Source organism: Sapajus apella, unplaced genomic scaffold, assembly GCF_009761245.1.
Source record: "Sapajus apella isolate SASKATOON/1434 unplaced genomic scaffold, GSC_monkey_1.0 scaffold54, whole genome shotgun sequence".
Classification (NCBI taxonomy): Eukaryota; Metazoa; Chordata; class Mammalia; order Primates; family Cebidae; genus Sapajus; species Sapajus apella.
The window spans coordinates 13,454,887-13,477,394 of NW_022436994.1; the positions used below are offsets into that span (position 1 = coordinate 13,454,887).

At 37.6% G+C, this 22,508-nt stretch overlaps 1 protein-coding gene across 1 annotated transcript in view; it reads right to left on the bottom strand.

Moving 5' to 3' along the window:
- The window catches only part of SUGCT (succinyl-CoA:glutarate-CoA transferase), a 692,109-nt gene that overhangs the window by 104,938 nt on the left and 564,663 nt on the right, over positions 1-22,508 (bottom strand). Inside the window, exon 13 of the mRNA XM_032244476.1 lies at positions 5,997-6,060. Within this exon, the coding sequence (XP_032100367.1) occupies positions 5,997-6,060 (64 nt within the window). The remainder of the gene's footprint in view (positions 1-5,996; positions 6,061-22,508) is intronic.

Genomic DNA, 22,508 nt, shown 5'->3' on the forward strand with positions numbered 1-22,508 from the left:
TATTTTAGAACTTATTAATCTGGCCTCTGGCTCCCTCTCTGGGGTCACTGTGAGCTTGCCCCCTTCCTATTTCTCCACTGGAGCAGTTTCTCTGCTCCTCCAGGGTGCCACGCACTCACATTGTTCCTGTATCTGTTTGCATTTTTTTTTTACATTATATAACTTAATTGAAGAATCATTGGCACTGTTGATATATCATAGGATCATTGCATCTAGTAAAAAACTATTTGCTCAAATTTTATTGTGAAAACATTTTAATCTATGTACAATAATGTACATAAATGTAAATAGGTCATCAAAGAGACCTGAAGTGATTAAAGAGGTATATTTACGGTAGCACATCACAGTAAATGGAAAACCACTCACAGATTCAACATTGATACTGTTTTTGCATGTGGTTACACAATGAAGGTTAAGTATACACTTCCTTTCTCAGAGAAACCTTCCTTCAGCCCACGCACTAGGTGAGGTCTCCCTGGTATGTGCTTCCAAAGCCTCAAGCTGTAGCCTCTGATTCTCCAAGGAAACACTCAACCTACTTTACCATGTTCATTGTTTATGCCTGTTTCCCTGGCAAAGCATTAGCTCCATGAGGATATGGTCCTGTCCAGTTTTCTCCCTGGAGTTTATGTAGTGTACCAGACACTTAAATTTAGTTAGGTTAGTTGTGGAGGGAAGAGGAGGGAACATTTGAAGTTTTAGTGCTCAATATAGGTTATATTAATTAAGCAAGAGCACATTAGTGCATTGTGCCTACCATGCCGACACTTCTATCCTTAAGCTAATAGTGAGTTCAAACTAACACCACTCCTCTCACTGAGGGCTCTTAAAACATGAGAACATTGGAGTCTGGCAAGGAGACACATGATAACTGTTCTCACTTATAAGCCCATTGATAGTTCATTTCTCCTTGTCTCTCTTCACTTTTAACTGTATAATAGGCTTTAAAGTTCAATGAGAGAGTAGCTTAATAAGTAATATACTAAATAAAGAAAAATAGCACTAGCATAACTAAAACTCATACTTAGAGATAAGTCATGAGCTTAACTAGTTTGCATGCTTTAACTATGTCATCTGTAAACACAAATTACATTTCTTTCCTAATTTTTTATTATAGGTTGAAGATGATTGAGAATGATATGAAAGTGAGTATTTGTAATAGATATATTAATAAAGGAAATAGTTTAGATCATACTACTTATTGTATTTTAGTAATGGTAATGATTACAAAGACTGAAACAATATACTCAATGGCTGAAATAATTATTTTCTTTAAGTAGCCAAGAGGGATTTATAAGAGGTAAATAATTTCTCATCCTTGCCCAAAGTATATTAAACTTGGGTTGACCAGTATCTTTAATGTATTAATCAATAAGCTCTCATCTGAAAGAATGCTATGTAAATTTATATACCTCTAAAGAAGGCTCCATAAATATCACATGATTTACTGCTGTTTTTAGGAGACAAGTTTCTGGTAATGACTAAAATAGAAAGTGCTTCAGGCAAATTAGTGTGATGTATAGAAAATTCAGTACTGGTTGCAAGAAGTTCAATGCTAATAAGATGGTAATGCTAATAATGCATTACCAGTGCTAATAATGCAATACATATCTACATCTTCACTGCAAACATGAAGATGTAGATATGTATGTGTAAATCTATAGAACTATGTTTAGCAATTCAAACTGTGTCTCCACTAGTTAACTAGAAAATAGTGTTGCAAAAGTCACCTTAAATTCTAGCCTGCATTTCTTGTTTTGGCAGACTTACCACATTGAGATATTGTGAGGAAATCTGAGTTATTTCTAAAGCATTTATGAGTTTCCCAGTGGGGACATCCCCAAAAAAGAAAGGCAGAACTATCATAGATAAATAAAATGAAGGGCAGGTAGAATCCACAGACAAATATTAAATTTACTTACTGATAAATTCCTTTTGCATTTAATAACTCTTGTCCTGCCTATGTAGCCTCTTATTGAGATACAGACAGATATTAAATTTACTTACTGATAAATTCCTTTTGCATTTAATAACTCTTGTCCTGCCTATGTAGCCTCTTATTGAGATACACTGAATTAGGAGATACAATAGCCTCTTTTTATCTGATATCTATAGGCAGAATTGTCGTTCCCCTCTCATGAGGAATCCACATGTGCTGCCCTCAAAAAACACTCAGATTCTAATTCCGAACATAAGCTAGACTCATCCATGTAATCTCAAATCTGGGAATTCCCATATTGATAATTCTATTGAAAGAATACAAGATAACAAAATGACTAAGCCCTATAAACATTAAACAAATATAGAATTTTCCAAAGGTAGACAAAAAAAAAAAAAGGAGAAAGAAATTGCTTTAGATCTGAGAACTCTATTGTGATCAACTGAATTTTTTACTCCAATTATTTACTTCTCCCTGTGCCCACTCCCCTCACCATATAACATTGAAATTTCTCTCAGAAAGGTCACATCTATTTCCCCACCCTTCTGGGTACAGCCTAAAACTTGCTTTTGGCCGGGTGCAGTGTCTGACATCTATAATCCCAGCACTTTGGGAGGCTGAGGTGAATGGATAATCTGAGGCCAGGAATTTGAGACCAGCCTGGCTAACATGGTTAAAACCCATCTCTACTTCTAGGTCCTTAAGGAATAGCATGGGGAGAAATGCCAGATATAGGTGAAGGGGAGGAAGGCAGCAAATTACACTGCCATGCGTGTACCTATGCAACAATGTTGCATGTTCTTCACATGTACCCCAAAACCTAAAATGCAATTAAAAAAAATAAAGAAAAAAAAAAAATAAAAGCCTCTAAGCAGTCAAAAAGAAAAAAAAAAAGAAAAAACATCTCTACTAAAAATACAGAAATTAGCCAGGTGTGGGTTATATCTGTAATCCCAGTACTTTGGGAGGCTGAGGCGAATGGATCACCTGAGGTCAGGAATTTGAGACCAGCCTAGCCAACATGGTTAAAACCCGTCTCTACTGAAAACACAGAAATTAGCCGGGTGTGGTGGTTCATCCCTGTAGTCTCAGCTACTCAGGAGGCTGAGGCAAGAGAATCACTTGAACCTGGGAGTTGGAGGTTTCATTGAGCTGAGATTGTGCCACTGCGCTCCAGCCTGAGCGACAGAGTGCGACTCTGTCTCAAAAAAATTAATTAAAAAACTAAAACTCGCTTTGATCAGGAAGATGCAGGCAGAAGGGTTTGCCAGCTATACACCAACATCTTACGTGGCACTGTGGTTCCTCCTTGCCCTGATGTTCTGTAGCCGTGACCATCAGAACAGTAGAAGAGACATTGGAAATGACTCCAAGCACAGGCAGGAGCTAACCCTGTCCAGTCCTGGAACTAGAAAGAAAGCTACCGAGCTGAGCCCAACCTATATGAAACCTCCCAGCTAATCCATGTGCATGAGATAAAAAAATCCTTATGTTTGAAAACCATTAAGAATTTGAGGTTATTTCTTACACAGCATTCTTGTGAAAACAGCTACCTGATACATTTATAAATTAAAGTGAGCAAAAGAAATATTCTTCCCTTCTAGTAATCTGAAAAGAATATTTCTCTCTTCCTGAGATGTAGATTTCATTTATTTACTATGAAAGTCAGCAAATTAATGCCTGATTGATTGAAAGAGTGTTACAGCCAATGACTTCATTCTAGATTGGCCACTGACACTTTTTTCCTCCTTATCATGCTGACAATCATATTGATTTTCAAATGCTTACCCTTTCTCTGCTGTGTTGGGGATACCAATCCCTGTATGACCTCATCTGTAAACTTCTAGGGTTAAGTGATCACTGGTTCTTGAATTGTTCTTCAGGGCCCAGGCTTCTGAGAAGAGATGTGTGGAAGACCACAGCATGGTGGGCAGAAAAGGAAAGCTAAACAATATGAGTGCTAACCTATCAATCAGCACAACTCTGCTTCCATCTGTGTTAGCTATAGATTCTTCATGTGGAAAATCAGTTTTTCTGTTTAAATATCAAGAAGTACTAGACCAGATGCGTTCTAAAGTCTTCTAATACTCAAAGCACCATGATTACATTTTTTAGTTTGACCACCCCTTTTTCTTTATTTCTATTCCCACCACTCTAATTTAAGACAATATCACCTATACTCCTGTAATCACTTCCTAACCTGACCCCTTGCTTTGAGTTGCAAATTGTATCATTTTATTCCCCTGCTTAAAATGAGAGAAAACCCAACTTTAGCAGGGCCCCCAGGCTCTTTTCCTGCCCCACTTCCCCACATTTCATCCTGGCTTAGAACACACCCTACTCTTTCTCACCTTGGGGTTTTTCTCCCGTGCTGTTTGCTCTGCTGGAAATGCTCGTCCTCTATGCTTTTTGCCCTTCGGTGTCATATTATAAGTCAGCCTCTCAGAGAGACTTTCTTCGATCACCTAAACTACAGCAGGCCTGACCTGACCCCTATCATTCTCTATGACAGCACATTCTTCTTTCTTTGCACTCATGATTTACAATTATAGAAACATTTGTTGGTTGTTGTATCATCCGACTTTCTACTAAGTATCAGCTCCAGGGGGCCAGGGGTGAAGTTATCTGGTTTATTTTTGTATTTTCAGGACCCAAAGCAGTACCTGGCACATAGTGTATACTCAGGAATATAGATGAATGAATGAACTAATGAACTTCTTAGCTTTTGTCATCATTTTTTCTGCCACTTTTCTATACCATATAACACTTCCCTAGTCTGTCATTTGCTTATACCTGCTCTCTTAGTTACTGTCCTTAATCCATGCATAATGTTCCTTATGTTCTTAAACATCAGAATTTTCTCTTCAACTTTCTCTACTCATCACACTTCTCTCTTCTTACTTTTTTCATGTGCCAGTGGTCACCATCTGGTAGGTTATGGGAGATTATTATAAAGGTGACCCAAAATTTTAGAATTGGATTCTATTTAGGATAAAATTAACAATAACAATCCTTCAATAAATGAGATCAGATACCTGTAGAAGCAAATGCTCTATGCCACCGGACTGAGATGAGTGAGGAGTTTGGGAAATACCTAAATTCCAAGCACGATTACCAGGAAATGGTGTTAGGAAAAAACGATAACAAAAGTTATATCCTGGCTAATTGCATTAACCTCCATCAGAAGAAAAAAAAAATAAGTGCATGCTTTGTGTATAGTCTAGAAAACATGGACACAATGAACAAATAATGTGGAACTCCATTGCTGGAATGTGGGTTTTCTAGCAATGCCTGGAACAGAGAAATAACAGATCTGATAAAGGTAATATTATGATTAGTAGAGAAATGAAGGCTGTGTGGGGGAAACGTATTGGTCACAAGCTCTCACTACAGTTTAAATGCACAACCTAAGAAGATGCTCTGAGAGTAGGCATGAGGCTCCCGGCTGCTGAAAAGAAAGCTCCCTCTGCAAGTGAAAAAGCTGGCATTTCGGCTTAGGCAGTGGTTTCTGGTGAGTTGGTTTAGTATGAGTCAACTTACAAAAATTCAATCTATTCTGGGTGTACTGAAAACATTTAGTTTCTTAATCTGTAAAGCCAAGATGCATACCTTAAACCACAGTTCTGAAAGAAAATGTCCGAAGCTGAGCTGTCAGTAGACTTCCTCGGACTCCAGTTACATCTTGCCAGACTTTCTTTCCAATTCTCATATGAACCACACTCTGTTTCTTATTATTGGCCATGCCTATTACTATCAATCTGTTGATAATTACATGATATACTTTTGTGAGCACCTGATTACACAAAATGGAATTAAGAAATGCAAACATTTTTTGTCACCGTGGCAAACTGACACTCCTCAGAGCTAAGACACAATGTTGTAGCCTCAGCATACATTTCTGTGAGTGTAGCTCTAGGATTCCCCTTTTACCTAACATTATAAATTTGGATTATGTCTCGGAAAGTTGTTTGGGAGATCATAAGCTGCATGTAGTAAACAGTATATGGGACAATTAATAAAGAAAGGTGTTAGAGAAAAATACCAAAACTTTTCAGACCTGGGATGGAAATCTTCCCCACAGTCGGATGCTCCATCTCCATAACGAGGCCATTGTGTAATACCTGAAAAGGCAAAAATAGAGAGAAAAATAATTTACAAAATAAACCCATCTTCAATTGCAAGGTATGGTACAGCCATCTATTCAGTTAACATCAAAGAAAGATACAGCAAAACACAGAGATGTTTAAAATTTTCATTTGAAAGTAAATATTTGAGGTAAAAATAATGTTTCATCTTATAATACATCAAATGAAGCCAAAAAAGACTAGAGGATTCACAGACTAGCAAACATTTCAGTAAGACCTTCCCACTCATAAAATTTTTATTTGCTCCTAAATATAGCAGATTATTTCCTCTCTTTCATCTATGGATGCTCCCCTAATATTAAAACTCAGACTTTTCCTGCATTATCTCATGATAGGACTTGGCCAAAGTCAAGAAACAGGGCCTCGAACAGAACAGCACACTAGGGTGGCACACATGCTCCTGGAAATCTGTTCAGCAGAAGGTATGGGAAGTCAGACCACTTTGAAGAATAATCAGAGTATCCAGAAGGCTTGGTGACTGCTGGAGGTGGAAGGATTCAGGGTTGCTGTGACAAGCAAATGAGCAGTTAACAGCAAACCCAGAGGAGACCCAGGTCAGAGGTGTGCCCAGGAAAGCTGAACCAGGAACGTTCTCCGTGGTAGTCAAAACCTTAAGCATAAGACTAGAGTTCAGAAATAGGATTCCAGGATCCTGGAGAAAAAAGCCAGAGACTTCATCCCAGAGGCCTGATTAGGTTCTCATGCAATGGGACTGAGATAGGTATCTACTGTGCCATCAAGAACATAAGGTAGCCTTGGCTTGGGATTAAGATCTAAGGCCAGTTACTAGTGAAGGGATGTTCTACCAGTGCCTGACTAGAGAAATGTGACTTGATGCTGAATCACTTGACTACTGAAATGAAGCAACTTAAATCCCTGGCAAATGAAGGCTGGAAATTTTCCTGGGGGGAGGCAAAAAGACTGAAGTGCCCTCTAACTATAGGTGGTGGATGCGCTGAGGGCATAGAACCAAATTCTGGGACATAAGTGTTGAATTATTTGAGGCAAAATGTTCTGTGATACACAAACACATATGCAAAAAGTTTTTTTCTTTCTTTCTCTCTCTTTCCCTTCTTTCTTTCTTTCTTTTTCTTTTTTTAAACAATTAGAGGCTACCTGAGTATACTGTCTCAAAGAATCCAACATCTATTACTAGAACCTCAGTTAAACATTTATGGGCATCTTACATATAAATTGTGTTTCACCTGCACTATCTACCAAGCAGAGAACCTCTCTCTTCCTGTCCTGTACATGCATCTAAAGGACAGAAGTATTTCGGTGGCATATTAATCTTACAGATCACAATTTTATGCCAGTATTCCAAAAAATGGCAGTTATAATGGTTATACAGCATTTTGAGCTTCAGGTAAAAGCAAGATTTGTATATTCACCTTCTTACCATAATCTATTCACCGAGCAAATGAGCATGGAATAAAGAAACTAATAAAAATGTTTTCTCACTTTGCAAAACTCAGAGAAAGAGCTCAAATTTCTTGGGTTTTATTCATTTCTGGTGAGTTTTTTGTCACATCATAAAACAAATCATCAATAAGACAACTTCATCAGTGACTTTAAGTTTAGAATTACAGTTTTGCTATGGCTAAATATTCTGGCTGCCACTGGTTTCTTTGGGAATGGTTACCACTTTTTGGGTGATGCTCTTTAAACGATGTCAACCTCCCTCATTGAGGATGATAACAGACCACACAGAGATTCTCTCTTTTGGGATCACCAGGTTTGTACTCAAGAGCTGGCCAGATAAAATTCTCGCCAGTGTTAGAATTGTGCTATAATTTAATTCTGGTGTGGCTCATTCTCAGCACCCGCCCCGCACAGCTTCCTTCTATGTGGGGGTGGGGGCTAAATGCCAACGCGAGGTGCTAAATCTCAGTTCTACTGAGGACAGGAACAAAAATACCGAGCTAAATTTCACTCAAAACAATTATCTGCACACTGAATCATTCTTCTCTCCTCGTATCTCTGTTGCCCTCCTGACTACCTCTTTGTAATAACACTGCAGTGCTACTCACGAAAGACAAAAGTGAGTGTTCTTAGCTAAATATAACTTAACTGATAGTGCTGAAATTAATTAACGCTGAATTTTAATCATGTAGCAAACGTTAAGTGTCAAACGTGAAAGGGTAGTTGGTAAAGGTCAAGGGACATATGTCAAAGTTTTGTGAAGCAAAAGCTAACAGTTGATTGAAATTTTCCATGGAAGCAGTTTAAGCAGTGTACCTTCTCTACCCCTATGCTGATTGCTGTCTATATAGGATATTTTCAATATGAAACTTTAACCTTATCAATGCCTTTGCATGAAACCCATTCCGTTTTAAGAAAAAATGTAAATTCTTCTTACATTCGGCAGAGAAAGTTAACTGCAGTTTCTCATTTGCTGCAGCATGCATACAATTATTAGGCAGATGGGCTGGTCTGAGCCCCCATGTTCAGAAGGAACTGATATATTCCCTTGCTTGGTTGCCACCCACCTTTTAATATAGAGTGTGAAGTCCATACGATTCCATAGGCTTTCTTTGTGAATCAGGTCAGAATATCCCAGAGAACAATGCCAGCTGTAGCAGTGCTGTCCCTGGAAACCCTGCCTAATGACTTGGAATCTTGGAAAACTCTCCAACCTTGTTTGTGGGGCGAATCCTGCTCTGCTTAGTAACATATTAGAGGATTTCAGAACCCAGGAAGTCTGTCTGAATTCTAACATAAATCTCTCCTGCTTCATTACCCTTTCACATTTGACACTTAACTTTGCTACATGATTAAATTTGTCTCCTCTAAACTTCATTGGAATGAAGGAACAACCTGTTACCACCATTTGTATAACATTTTTTGGAGAATGGTAATTAAACGTTTCCTTGTTCTTTTCTCATCTGGCCCCAACACCCCAACCTCAATCACCTTAACCTAGAAATTCAATTTTAAAATGCTTCATTTTCTAACAATCAACTGCTACAATTTCCCTTAAAATTTTCATGCCTTAAAGAGTTTCATGCCTTGGTGCTAGGTCTGACCATTCAGGGCATTCTTTGTTGCATATTGAGTTATTTCAATATATGGCAGGGAATTTCTCTAGAATTTTGTACTGAATTTTGTTCATTTGGCAATGTCTTTCGTTTTTACTGTTATCTCCTTCGTTTTACTTATTTTACCCTTCCTAGGTCTTTCATGGTTTCATGGCTCTTCTAAATTCCATTTCTTCTCCTTGAAATTCAAAAGCCTATTCTTGACAAGAATAGAATTGTAGACAGTGCGCCAACCTCTTTAGCAAAGTATCAGGCCTATTTAAAATAAGGTCTCTCTCTTTCTCAAGCATTTTACGGATTGACAGCCTAATGACAGAGTCAAATGGTAACGTATTAATGATGGGGGGAAAGAGTAAAATGTATACCTTAAAGTAATGTGGGAAATAAAAGTTTAAATGGAAGTAAGAAAGTCTTTTGATAAAGTCCTATGGCAGAAATGACAGAAGAAAAAAAATGTAATATAGGACTAGCAAGACAAAAATGCAAAAAATAAAAATCGATGCCCTTTCCAGAGCCCATGAAAATATGTGTGGAAAATGAGAGAGGAATACTCCAATGAAAAGACATGAAATTACATGCACAAATGATATTTGTAAAGACTATACTATCTTTACACATATCAAAATCAAAGTAATACCACCAATGGCATTAGCAATAATGCACAAAAGAGAACTGACCTATCTATTCACTGTGACTAGTGATATGAACTATTCATTCAGTACAACAAACACCACAGAGCACTTATATGCTAGGAACAATGAAGGGGCTGGCAATAAAAAGATGAATGAACCTGCATTAAAAATGTACGTAATTAGCAGAGAGGGTATAGAATAAGAGAGGTTTTTAATAACAGTCATGTAAATTTTTATAACACAGTTTAAGCTCCTTAACAAAGGAGCAAATCCAGTGAGGAGCAAGTAAGTAACTCTGCCTATCCAGAAAGAAGTTAAATGACCTAGGTCAGGGAGGTTAGTAAAGACTAGAGAACAAACATAACATTGAAATTGGATGTTAAGGTTAAAAACAATGACAAATGTAATAACAGCAGGTGCTGCTCAACAAAACTCCTGAAGGGTCAGACATTGTGTTAGGAGTTAAAGCTTTGTTCATTTAATCCTCTCATTAACCAGACTAGATAGGAATTATTATTACCTTCATCTCTACTGATAAGGTGTTAGAAGCCTAGAGGTGCTAAGCACTTGTCCAAGATTTCACAACTACTAAGTGGCTGATCTTGGATTATAATTTAGGTGTGTCAAATTTAGCCAGGTTCCTGGCAGTTGGAGACAAAAAAAGGAAAAAAAGGAAAAGCATTATTTGATTTACCATTAAAATAACTAGCTGATGTGGTCAATTCTGTATAACAAATTAGTCACTTCAGTGGGGAAAGAAAATCAGCCAAATGGATTACATGGCACCATGTGGTCCTATTAGTTAATAAACTGAGCTGCACCATTGCAGGGAGCCAAGGATACTCTGGCACCACTGATACAAAGGCTTTGAAAACTGGAAGGATTTGAAGGGGATGGACCCAGCGGGTGATCTTGGGCAAGGAACTTAAGTACTCTAAGGCTCAGAATCCTCATCAGTGGCCAGACATGATGGCCCATGCCTGTAAGCCCAGCACTTTAGGAGGTCAAGACAGGCAGATCACCTTAGGTCAGGAATTCAAGACCAGACTTGCGGACACGGCAAAACCCCATCTCTACTTAAAAAAAAAAAAAAAAAAAAAATTAGACAGACATGGTGGTATGCACCTGTAATCTCAGCTACTCAGAAGAATCGCTTGAACTCAGGAGGCGGAGGTTACAGTGAGTCGAGATCGCTCTACTGCACTCCAGCCTAGGTGACAGAGCAAGACTCCATTTAAAAAAAAAATTAAAAGCATTTAAAAAATAAAAGCAAAATCCTTATCAGTAAAAATAGGATAATAATATCTCTTTCTAAAGAATGAAGTAAGATGATGAGCATAAAGCCCTGAGCACAGGCCCTGGTGCAGAGTGCCCTCACAAGAAGTAGCAACTGTTTTTCCTGTGGCCAATAGACTGAGCTCAAACTCTGGCTCCATCAAGTACAAGTTGTGTGGCTTTGGGGTACATTCACCAAACACATATTAAATGTACTAACAGTAATGAATGATAATTAACAATAAGCATTAAATATATATTAATGTTGCCAGACATTGTTAAGTGCTGAGGAAAAATGGGTCACAGAAATGTCAAGGTCATACCCTCAAGAAGCTTATTGCCTCCTAAAGGAAACTCTCTAATTAAGCAGAAACCACTAGTCCATTATTGATACATAATAATATCTGTTTTGTCTCAGGCTATATGCCCAGTGCCATGATAGTTATCTGGCACTATCTGGTAGATGCTCAATAAACATTTACTGAATTTTTTTAGTTAAATTAACGGAGTATCTTGCAGGTAGTTCTTTTTATAGAATATGGGTAGAGTGCTCTTGGTTTTCAGCTTTTGATGAATCCTCAGAGTTCTCTAGACACAAAACTGTTTTACTGAATTTCTAAAATATGGTCATTTTTAAGAACTTAGTTATCAAGTTCCAGTGCTGCCTTGCAATTGTTTCAGTTTTCTAAAGCAGCTTCCCGCTGATCTTGAATCTGCCATATACACTGCACATATTTTAAGACATTCCAGAGGCCATGCTGAGAAGCTCTGCAAGGACAATGGTCACTATCAATAAAGGAAAGCCAAAAAGGGGGACCTAGGAATTCAGCAGAAACATGGGCACGCACATTTATACATGTAAACTAAACTACTAAGCTAAACTTGAAGAAAACATTTACAGAATTTCTCTTCTTAGGAATACTCAGAAAACCATTTCTAAAACACACAATACCTTACTAAGCAAAAAACACCAGAATAATATGCTTTATTTTATTTCCCACATTAGCAATTTAGTCATTCCTTTAGCATAATAGGAAAATAACCTTGGAATAATATTTAAAAGGTTATATAACTGAAGGCAAAACTTAAAGTGAATATATTTAAAAGTTAATTCAACTATTTCTGAAAACTATGCCCTCAAAAATGCAAAAATAACATCAGTTCATCAAAACAAATTGACATGAAAGTCCCTAACTTTACTTAGATCAGGGGCCCGCAAACCGGTACCGGTCCATGGCCTGTTAGGAACCGGCCCAAACAGCAGGAGGTGAGCAATAGGCAAGGAGCGTTTCAGCTTGAGCTACGCCTCCTATCAGTTGAGAAGCAGCATTAGATTCTCATAGGAGTAGGAACCCTATTGTGAACTGCGCATGTGTGGAATTTCAGTTGTGCTCTCTTTATGAGAATCTAATGACAAATGTAATGTCCTTGAATCATCCTGAAGCCATCCCCCAACTCCATATGGAAAAACTGTCTTCTATGTAACTGGCCCCAGGTGCCAAAAAGGTTAAGGACAGCTGACTTTGATAATGGAGATTACATTTAAAAGCTGACATTTTTTTATTCTCTTCCTTCTTTGAAACAATTCACTGTAACTAAATTTCATTCTGCCATGCATGCACATGATACAGCCTTTGTCCTGTTTTCTCTAATTTAAAAAAAAACTATGAAAATTGGTTATGTAAAAGGTATGTGTTTTACACAAACATGTGTGTGCACATAGTGTGTATATATAGTGTGTGTATACATATAATGTACATATATATTTATATATACACACATACACTCCACACACACACACACACACACATATATATATATATATTGCTTACTGAAGACTAATAAAATGAACACCCATGCATCAAACATCCAGCCTGAGAAATATAGCTACCAAAATGTTTAAAGTCCCAGGTGTGCCCAGTTCCTTCCTATTCTATCCCCAAATAGAATTCTCTTGAATTTTGTTAATCTTTTTCTTACTTTTTTTCTACTTGCATCAGTGTGTATATACTCCAACTATTTCCTCCTGCATTTCACCCATTTGTAACATTTAATTCAATGAAATCAAGCACACAATTCTCTGACTTGCTTTTTCTCCTAACATTGTTTCTGAGATTCATCCATTCTGAAGCATGAGGCTATAGGCTAATCATGATCATTTATATGAAGTATGCCATTGTACAAATATACCATAATTTAACTTATTCTGCCTTTAGGTAGTTTCCAATTATTTTACTATGGCAAACAGTGCTGCTATTAACTCATCCCTTTATGCAACAATTTCTCTAGAGCTTGATTTGGTATGGCATAGTGTTAAATATATATTCACTTGTTAGGTAATGACAAATAATTTTCCTAAATCATTTACCGATCATTCCCACCAGTGGTGAATGTTATTTTCTGTTGTTTTATATCTCAGCAAAACTTAATATTATCAGAGTTTTTAGGTTTTGCCAGTCTGATCACTGTGAAATAGTATCTTATTAAAGTTTTAACTTGCATTTCTTTAATTATTAATCAGGTTGAGTATATTTTCTCTGCTTAATAATAATTTACATTTCCTCTTCAATGAAATGCTTATTCAAGAAGTTTTTCTACTGACTTAATTATACTTTTCTTTTTCTTTTCTTTTTTTTTTTTTTTTTTGACACAGAGTCTCGTTTTATCACCCAAGCTGGAGTGCAGTGGCACAATCTTGGTTCACTGAATCCTCCAGGGTTCAGGCAATTCTTGTGCCTCAGCCTTCTGAGTAGCTGGGATTACAGGCCTCTGCCACCAGACTTTGCTAATTATTTGTATTTTTAGTAGAGATGGGGTTTCACCATGTATATACAATAAATTACATATATATGAAATTAATGCAAATTTCAGCTATATATTAGATGTGAGCACCCTATATGTCTCTGCCTCTCTTGTATTTCCTCTGTGTGTGTGTCTCTCTCTCTTGGTTGAGTTGTAATTAATTTATTCAGATCTATGTATCTGATTATGAATTTTCTCTCCTATCTAATCTACCATTTAATTTGCTTGCAGTTGTTCTTAATCCAGAGATGATTTGCCTATTATTTTTCTAAGTGCTTAAAGGCACCACTGAAATAGAACCACATTAAACTTAATTTTCTGTTTGGTGGTTTTTGGGCTCCCAAGTAGAATTAATTACTGTCCTATACGTGGGACGAGTTGTAGCTAGGACATCTCCTAGCCCCAGAAAAATGAGAGATTTTCTTTTTATACATTTCCATATTCAAAGAGCCATATTCAGAACAAGTTAGAATATCTATTTGTTTCTTCATTCTCCAGTGGCAGATTTCAAAATTTGTTTGCTTTCTTTTTTGCTTTGTTTTGTTTTTTACCTAGTTCACCCAATGACAATGCTGACTTTTGGATGTCCAACCTTTATGCTGAAGTTTCCATTCTATCTCCCACCTAGTGTAGACTTCAGGATTCTTGTGATAGCCTCATTTCTTATGGCACATAAAATTCAAGTTCTAAGCCAATGAGTATTAGCAAGTGCTGGTTCTAGTGCTTGCTTTTCTGCATGCATGTTTTCTAGTCATTTTTCTATAGGCAGAATTTCTCTGGTCATGTAGTCTTCCATATTGTCAGAAACAGGTCCTCCAGATATCACTGTATCCTCTTTAAGCTACATTTTAAGTCTTAATTTGGTGTTCCAACCTTTCCCAAGACTAAATAGCCCAGATAATAAGAAAAATAACAACTATTAAATAAAAGTGGATATACAATAGAATCCAGTGAAATATAAAGGTGATTTCTGAACTTTAAAGTCAGGCTATTAGAAGTCCAGACTTACATCTTTAATTCTATCCTTCTTGGAAGTGGGGCCTTCAATTAAGTTATCCTAGAACCAAACTACAAACTTTCAAGTTGAGAAAGCATTCTTTCCCTTCCAGCACAGCAGTCCACAAAGCCCTGTGAAAAGAACCATTCCAAGTGGTGGTCAGTGGGTAATTTTGTGTGTGCTGTCTTCACTTAGCAAGAAACAAATAACTCCTTCATTCTTAGGAATTTTCTAGTTTCCCAGTGGGAAACCTGTGAGTTTTGATTAGTCCTAAGAACAGGTCAGGAGGCTACATATATATATATATATATTTCTGACTGGATTTAGTCATGTCTTCCCCAAAGACTGAAGATTCTAGGCAAGAACTTGGGAGTCCAGTCTAAGAGGCAGAAGCTATCTACTTTATTAATGAAATGATGCTTCATCCTCTTCAGAAGCCATTGAGGCAAATATTTTTCTTATTACTCTTCATTTGTTGATCAAGAACTCATCACTTTAATGTCTGCCAACAATTCTATTTTTTTGCAGAGACCAAAGTAACAAAAGAGTGTCAGGAGGAAAAAAGCCAATTGGACGAAAATACGGCATAACAAAAAAAAAAATGCATAGAACTCTCTGAGTGGGCACAGTTTTCTGTGTGATTTGTCAGTGTTGGACAGTCCAACCAGCCTGAATGTAAAACAAGGACAGAGTGAGTGTGAGAGGACTGTACTTGACACTTGCCTAATAACTAGGTGGCAATTTGCATGCACCAAGACCCGGTGAAATAGATTTTCCATTGTTATCTCTATTTTATAAATGAAGACACAGATTTGGGGAGGTAAACAACTCGAATAATATTATAAGATGAAATGTGTCTATCTAATAGCAGAGCCTATGATCTTTCTACCACACTTGTGTCTGTCTGTAGACTGTTCAGTATAACTTTCCACTATAATCAGATTCTAGTATTGCTGATCTAGGTGCAACACAGACATAAGAAGAAAGAGTCATTGGGGACACAGAATATTTCAAATGACTGCCATTAGCAATTTGTCATTTCTTCTGTTGGTACAAGTGCTGCCTGAGAAAATCAGATATAGTAAGATGCAAGTAATATTTTACGGAGACCTCCCTCTCTGTCTCCTTGTTGGTAGTGTGTTGTAAATTCTACTGAAATTAAATCTCCTTTGGGATTGAATTGCAACAAGGCATCTCTTTACTTGATGTAGCAAAGCTTTCCCTTAGTAAGTCCACAGGAATAAGAAGAACGTAACAAAACATTAACATCTGCTTCCTCAACAAATTTTCTTAATAAAGTCATATATGCCAAATATGTTTAAGGCTCATCATCCCTCTTGATACAGTAATGATATAAGTTCAATCAGGAAAGGTTTTCAGCATCAGGAAACCACAGAGGAAATGATGTCATGGCACACACAATATCTGAACAGCCACAAGGCCAAGAGGCAATTGATAAATGTGCCGATTACTCGGTCCTCTGCCATGAGGAAGTAGTATCATTTGTTTGCTTTATGTCAGCCATTCTAGAGAACCATAACCACAGAGGGGGCAATCAGGTGACAGTCCTGTGGCTACCGAAAGACACGGACACTGAACAACATCTTCCTGGCACCTAATTCATTATGCCAAAAATTTGCTCAGGTTCAAAAAGGCCAGAATCATTATGATAATTAACATATTTCTAAGACTTAAGAACATTAAGCTGGTGGTTCTAAAATTCAATAAACTCAGTGTTTTCATTTTACATTTTGGTTTGCTTTTCCTGGGAATTTGTGTGGATGGGGAAATAAACTTTGCTTGTTGCAGGCAGATAAATACATGTTTGCTCTAGGCCAGGTGATAAGGAGAACCATTTTAGGAAGGAGCCTGTGTGACCAGGCCTGGGGGAGATAATATTGATAAGTCAGCATGGTCACTGATAATTTTGTGGGCAAGTGACCCTTTGGATATGCCAAGAGATGTTATCAGGGAGAAAGGGCTGAGTCATGTATATGTAATTCTGGCTTGCTAGTGTTGAGGTGTGGGACAGAGGGGTAGAGATGGAAATGCATACAAACTAAAATGGAGGGACAAGAGTCCAGTCAGGAGTCAAGCCCAAGCTTCTCTCAGACACATTTGTTTTCCCAGCTGACTTGGCTCACTGTTGGATCCTGATCTTATCTAAAATAATCATGGACTAGGTCTCGTCCTTTTTGTTTGTTTGTTTGAGATGAAGTCTGGTCTGTGGTCCAGGCTGGAGTGCAGCAGCGCAATTTCAGCTCACCTCTGCCTCCTGGGTTCAAGCAATTCTCCTGCCTCAGACGCTTGAGTAGCTGATATTACAGGAACGCACCACTATCCCCAGCTAATTTTGCATTTTTTAATAGAGTTGGGGTTTCGCCATGCTGGCCTAGCTGGTCTCAAACTCCTTACCTCAAGTGATTTACCCACCTCAGCCTCCCAAAGTGCTGAGATTTCAGGTGTGTTGGTTCACAATTTCAATCAGGTGTCATCAACCTGCCTTATAGACAAACGGTTTCAGAATGGATATTCACGACACTATCATATCTCAACGCCCAACCAGAAAAGTGGTTTTTGCCTCTGCCCTGCTTGAGTATCAGGGAGAGATGCTGCCTTCTGAGTTCTGCTGTGTGATATGTCTTCTATTCATATCCACACTTTATCTTTTGGACTTGACACTTGACACTGCCACTCTAGTTTGGACATTTTGCTTTTGCTCACAATAAAGACATTCCTTGAAGTTGAACCCTATGTCAGATGCCCATCTTACTTTGCCTAGTCCTTGAATCCAATCTTACACTGCCTGTAACAGGTTGAATAATGGCCATCGAAAGATTTCAAGTCCCACTCCTGGACTGTGTCACCTTATTTAGAAAAAGAGTCTTTTCAGATGGGATTAAATGAAGGATTTTAAAATGGTGCAATTACCCTGGATTATGGGAGTAAGCCCCAAATGCCATCACAAGTGTTCTCATAAAAGAGGCAAGGGAAGATGTCACAGATACACAGAAGGGGAAGTAGCAATGTGACCAGCCAGATAGAGAATGGAGTGATGCTGCCACAAACCAAGGAACGCCTATAGCCACAGAAACTGGAAGAGGCAAAGAAAGAATCTCCCCTAAAGCCTTCCGAGAGAGTGCAATGCTGCTAACACCTTCATTTTTAATTTCTGGCATCCAGAACGGTAAAAGAATAAATATCTGTTCTCTTAGGCAGTCCAGTTTGTAGTAATTTGTTACAGCAGCCCTAAAACAAACTGTATACTAGCTCTTGAGTTACACCCACATAGATTATCAGGAGCTAGAATTCTCAGCTTAATTCATGAACCCCTATCTAAACAAATAACCGCTCCAAATAAAAAATAATTAAAAACTGGAATCAATCTTATGGTCCAAAAGAGACTCAGACTTGCTACATCATGGAGAAAGGAATATCTCAAACAGCACATAATCACAATGAAGTCAACCAGATAGTATTCTATTGCAACTATTTTCATAAAGAAATATTATTGTTTCCATCCTATTTTTTACTCTTTTGGAACTAGTTTTGCCATTCTCAATAACTTGGGAAAAACTTAAAAGCAAATACCACTTTCACACCAAATTAATCTTTCTTCCACTTTAGTGATTTGTTTATGCAAATAACCTGAACTCAGGCACAGGTTGGTGATTCCTGGGGCCGGGGGGCGGGGGGGGTGCACCATGTAAACGCAGATGCATGTTATCCTCACTCTTTTGGTTTATTTTTAAGATGTAATTATTTTCTGAGGACTCCTGAATATTGACTTTCTCAAGTTTTTCCTTCAAGTATACAGGCATAATTGATAATGCTGTTTTTTCCTATAAATGAGAATATTCTGAAACCAAAATAAGGAGATGAGTAACAGGTATTTCAAAGGATCCTGATCTTATCTAAAATAATATGGACTAGTAGAAGGAACACTTACCAATTTTGGTTCTACCACTAATCAGATGAGAGGGGTTTAGTAAAATTCTTTTAACTTCTTTGGACTTCTGGCTCTGCACTTTTAAAAACTGGGCTATTATGATCGACTATGTAGCCTTGTTAAGATAATTAGATGAGTTGAAATATTTTCACCTGAATACCCTTTAGAAGCTCTCGGGGTCAACAGGGCCACCCAAAACTCTTTGTCACCCTACCTCACACCTCCTCCTCCCAAATTCCCTACCAACCACTAGCACTCCCATTCACTCAGTTACCCTTGTCTCACACCTGGGAAGTCTCCTTGACTTTGCCCTTTCTAACAACTTGCCACCTTTGCCCTTCAGTCAAGTCAAAATCCTTACCAAGTCTATTACTTGTCTATTCATTGAAGCATTATTCACAATACCAAGATATGGAATCAATATTAGATGTCCATTGATGGATGCATGGATTTTTAAAAAGTGGCATGTAGGTATACAATTGAATACTACTGAGCCTTAGAAAGAAGGTAATCCTGTTATTTGCAACATCATGGATGAATCTGGAGGACATTATGCTAAGTAAAATAAGCCAGGCATAGAAAGACAAGTATCACATGATCATACTTATATGTGAGATCTAGAAAAGCTGAACTCACAGAAATAGAGAGTAGAATGGTGGTTATCAGGAGCAGAGGGAGAGGGTGATGGAGAGATATTGGTGAAAGGACACAAAATTTCAGTTAGGAGAAATAAATTCAAGAGATCTATTGTACAACATGGTGATTATAGTTAATAACAACGTATTGCATTTTGAAACTCACTGAGAGTAGATTTTAAGTGTTCTCAGACACAAAAAAATATAAGTATGTGAGGTAATACAGATATTAATTAGCTCAACTGAGCCATTACATAATTTATGCATATTTCAAAATATCACAGCATATGTGAGAAATATAAAACAGACTGGGTGTGGTGGCTCGTACCTATAATCCCAGCACTTCAGGAGGCTGAGGCAAGTGGATCACTTGAGGTCAGGAGTTTAAGACCAGTCTAGTCAACATGGTGAAACCCTGTCTCTACTAAAAATACAAAATTAGCTGTGCCTGTGGTGCACACCTGTAATCCCAGCTACTCAGGAGGCTGAGGCAGCAGAATCACTTGAACCTGGGAGGTGGAGGTTGCAGTGAGCCAAGATCATGCCACTGCACTCTAGCCTGGGCAACAGATTGAGACTTTGTCTCAAAAACAAAAACAAACAAACAAACAGACAAACAAAAACCAGTATCATCTAAATGGACTCTCCAGTGTTCAAATCCAACCATGTCATTCCCCTGCTTCATGTTCTTCCACAGACCCTTTGTATTAGCAGGACCCAGCCAAGAAGCCCAAGGGTATCTTTTATATTTTCCCCGGCTTGCACAGTGTTTTATCATCATTTTCCATTTTAATTGCCAAGATTGAAAATTTGGATATTTCATATACAAATCTGGATTTGTGAATTTCCATGAAAAAAAAATTCCATGCAACCAGATCCTTGGATACAACCTACATGAGCTGAGAGGCAGCGCTTCTCTTTAGCAGTGGGATGTGTTTTCCTACTTTCCATAGTCCCCACCACTCTCTCTGCTGGTTACCCAGTCTGATTCACTCACTGATTTTATTTACCTAGCATCTGATGGTATCTGAGCTGTGACTTTTGGTCTAGAAGATAAAGTCCAAAATTTAGCATGGACCACAGGCCCTCAGATTCCTACCCTGGACTACTTTCCTCATCTCATCTCACCCAAACACAACATCAAACACTTAGAGATTCCTGAACAGCACACTCTTTCAAAAAATCTCCTGGATTTTTAATATGCTTCCACTCCCCACCACCACTACCACATCTCCAATGTTATCTTCTTTGCAAACATGTGTCCTACAGGACTCTACTTAAATGCTACTACTTTAGTGAAGTTTTATTTGGTCAGCTCAGAGCAACTTCTGTGCTTCCTCTTCTAATGCTACACACATTGTAGAATTTATGATGTTGGTTTCTAGTGATCTGTGGACATATAGTCCTTGAGAAAAGGGGCCATGCTCACTGACCTTTATATCCCTACCCTCTAGCACAGTACCTGATATATACAAGTATTAACATGCACTGGCCAAAACAAACAAAAATGTTGAGTACTTATCCACTACTTGGCGTGCAACAAGCACTAATAAATTTGGTTTGACTTGGTATAGATAATATTAGGTATTACGGTCTCGAGTTAAATATGAATGAATTTCACTTTGGATCCCACCAAAAGAGAAAGTAATAGCATCATAGTATAGCATCTGACTGTAGGCTCTGGAGTCAGACTTTACTGATTAAAATTCTAGCTCAGTTACTTGTCAAAATGTTTTAATTATATGTAAATAGGAATTCTAACCTGCTTCCAAGGATATTGAGATGATTATACGACTCACAAAACACTGAGGAGCATTTGGCACATAGCATTAAACAAATTTAGCTGAAATTATTGTTACTACAATTATAGTTATTGTTATTGTTTTGTTATATAAAGCCTTTCTCATCAAAAAGTCTCCTTTATGTAGCCACTCCCCAGACTGGACCTATAGGACAGCACCGTAGTAAGAGAGCTATATTCTGAGGTCTTCTATATCACTTAAGTAAGATAAAAAAATCTATATGTTCAGACAAATCATAAAGCCTTCATTTCCCACAGATAGAAATTTCAGGAAACTCCTCCTTTTGTTCAGTTCCAATTTAGTCCTATATAACTATGTGTAACTGAAGAAAAGCTATCCTAAAACAACAATAAAACACCAACTATTTATAACATATAAATATGTATATTCTTTCTTTTTTTCTTTTTTTTGAGACAGAATCGCGCTCTGTCACTCAGGCTGGAGTGAATGATGTGATCTTGGATCACTGTAACCTCTGCCTTCCCAGTTCAAGCGATTTTCCTGCCTCAGCCTCCCAAGTAGCTGGAATTACAGGCACCCACCACCATGCCTGGATGGTGGTGTATTTTTAGCAGAGACAGGGTTTCACCATGTTAGCCAGGCTGGTTTTAAACTCCCGACTTCAGGTGATCTGCCCATCTAAGCCTCCCAAAGTGCTGCGATTACAGGCGTGAGCCACTGTGCCTGGCCTAAATATGCATATTCTTAATAAGGATATAACTTTCAAAGGTGAAAGGAGACATAAAATTTTCACCTTGAAGGTAAAGGTATAAATTTATATAAAGGGTTTAGTGAATATAAATACGCTTTGACTAAAGAGCTTTATAAATACTCTTTGACTAAACAATCCTAACACTCTTCATCTGTATAATGGAGATAATTTTAACAAAGAATAAAACTTTATACCTAAAAATGCTCATCTCAGAATACTTGTAGCATTATCTAATTGATAAGAACATATCTAAAACTGGAATAATAACTAAATAATAGCACAGATATATGCTAGAACATTGTAAAATTATGTTCACAAAGTTGTTTAAAAACATGAGAAAGTTACTAAGTAAAAATGAATAATGTAATTTTGTATGAATAAAATAATCCCCAATATTAAGAGGGAAAATGAAAGAAAATTAACTCACTTCTTTCTTAATAGGCTCTAGAACTACAGCATTTTCCAAGGGTGGCAAAGTTCTTTTTCTGCATGTAGTAACTAAACATTTCAACTTTATGACCTATGCATCCAGAATTAGACAAAAAGGTGATATTAAATCAACAGGTACATTGTTTATCAAAG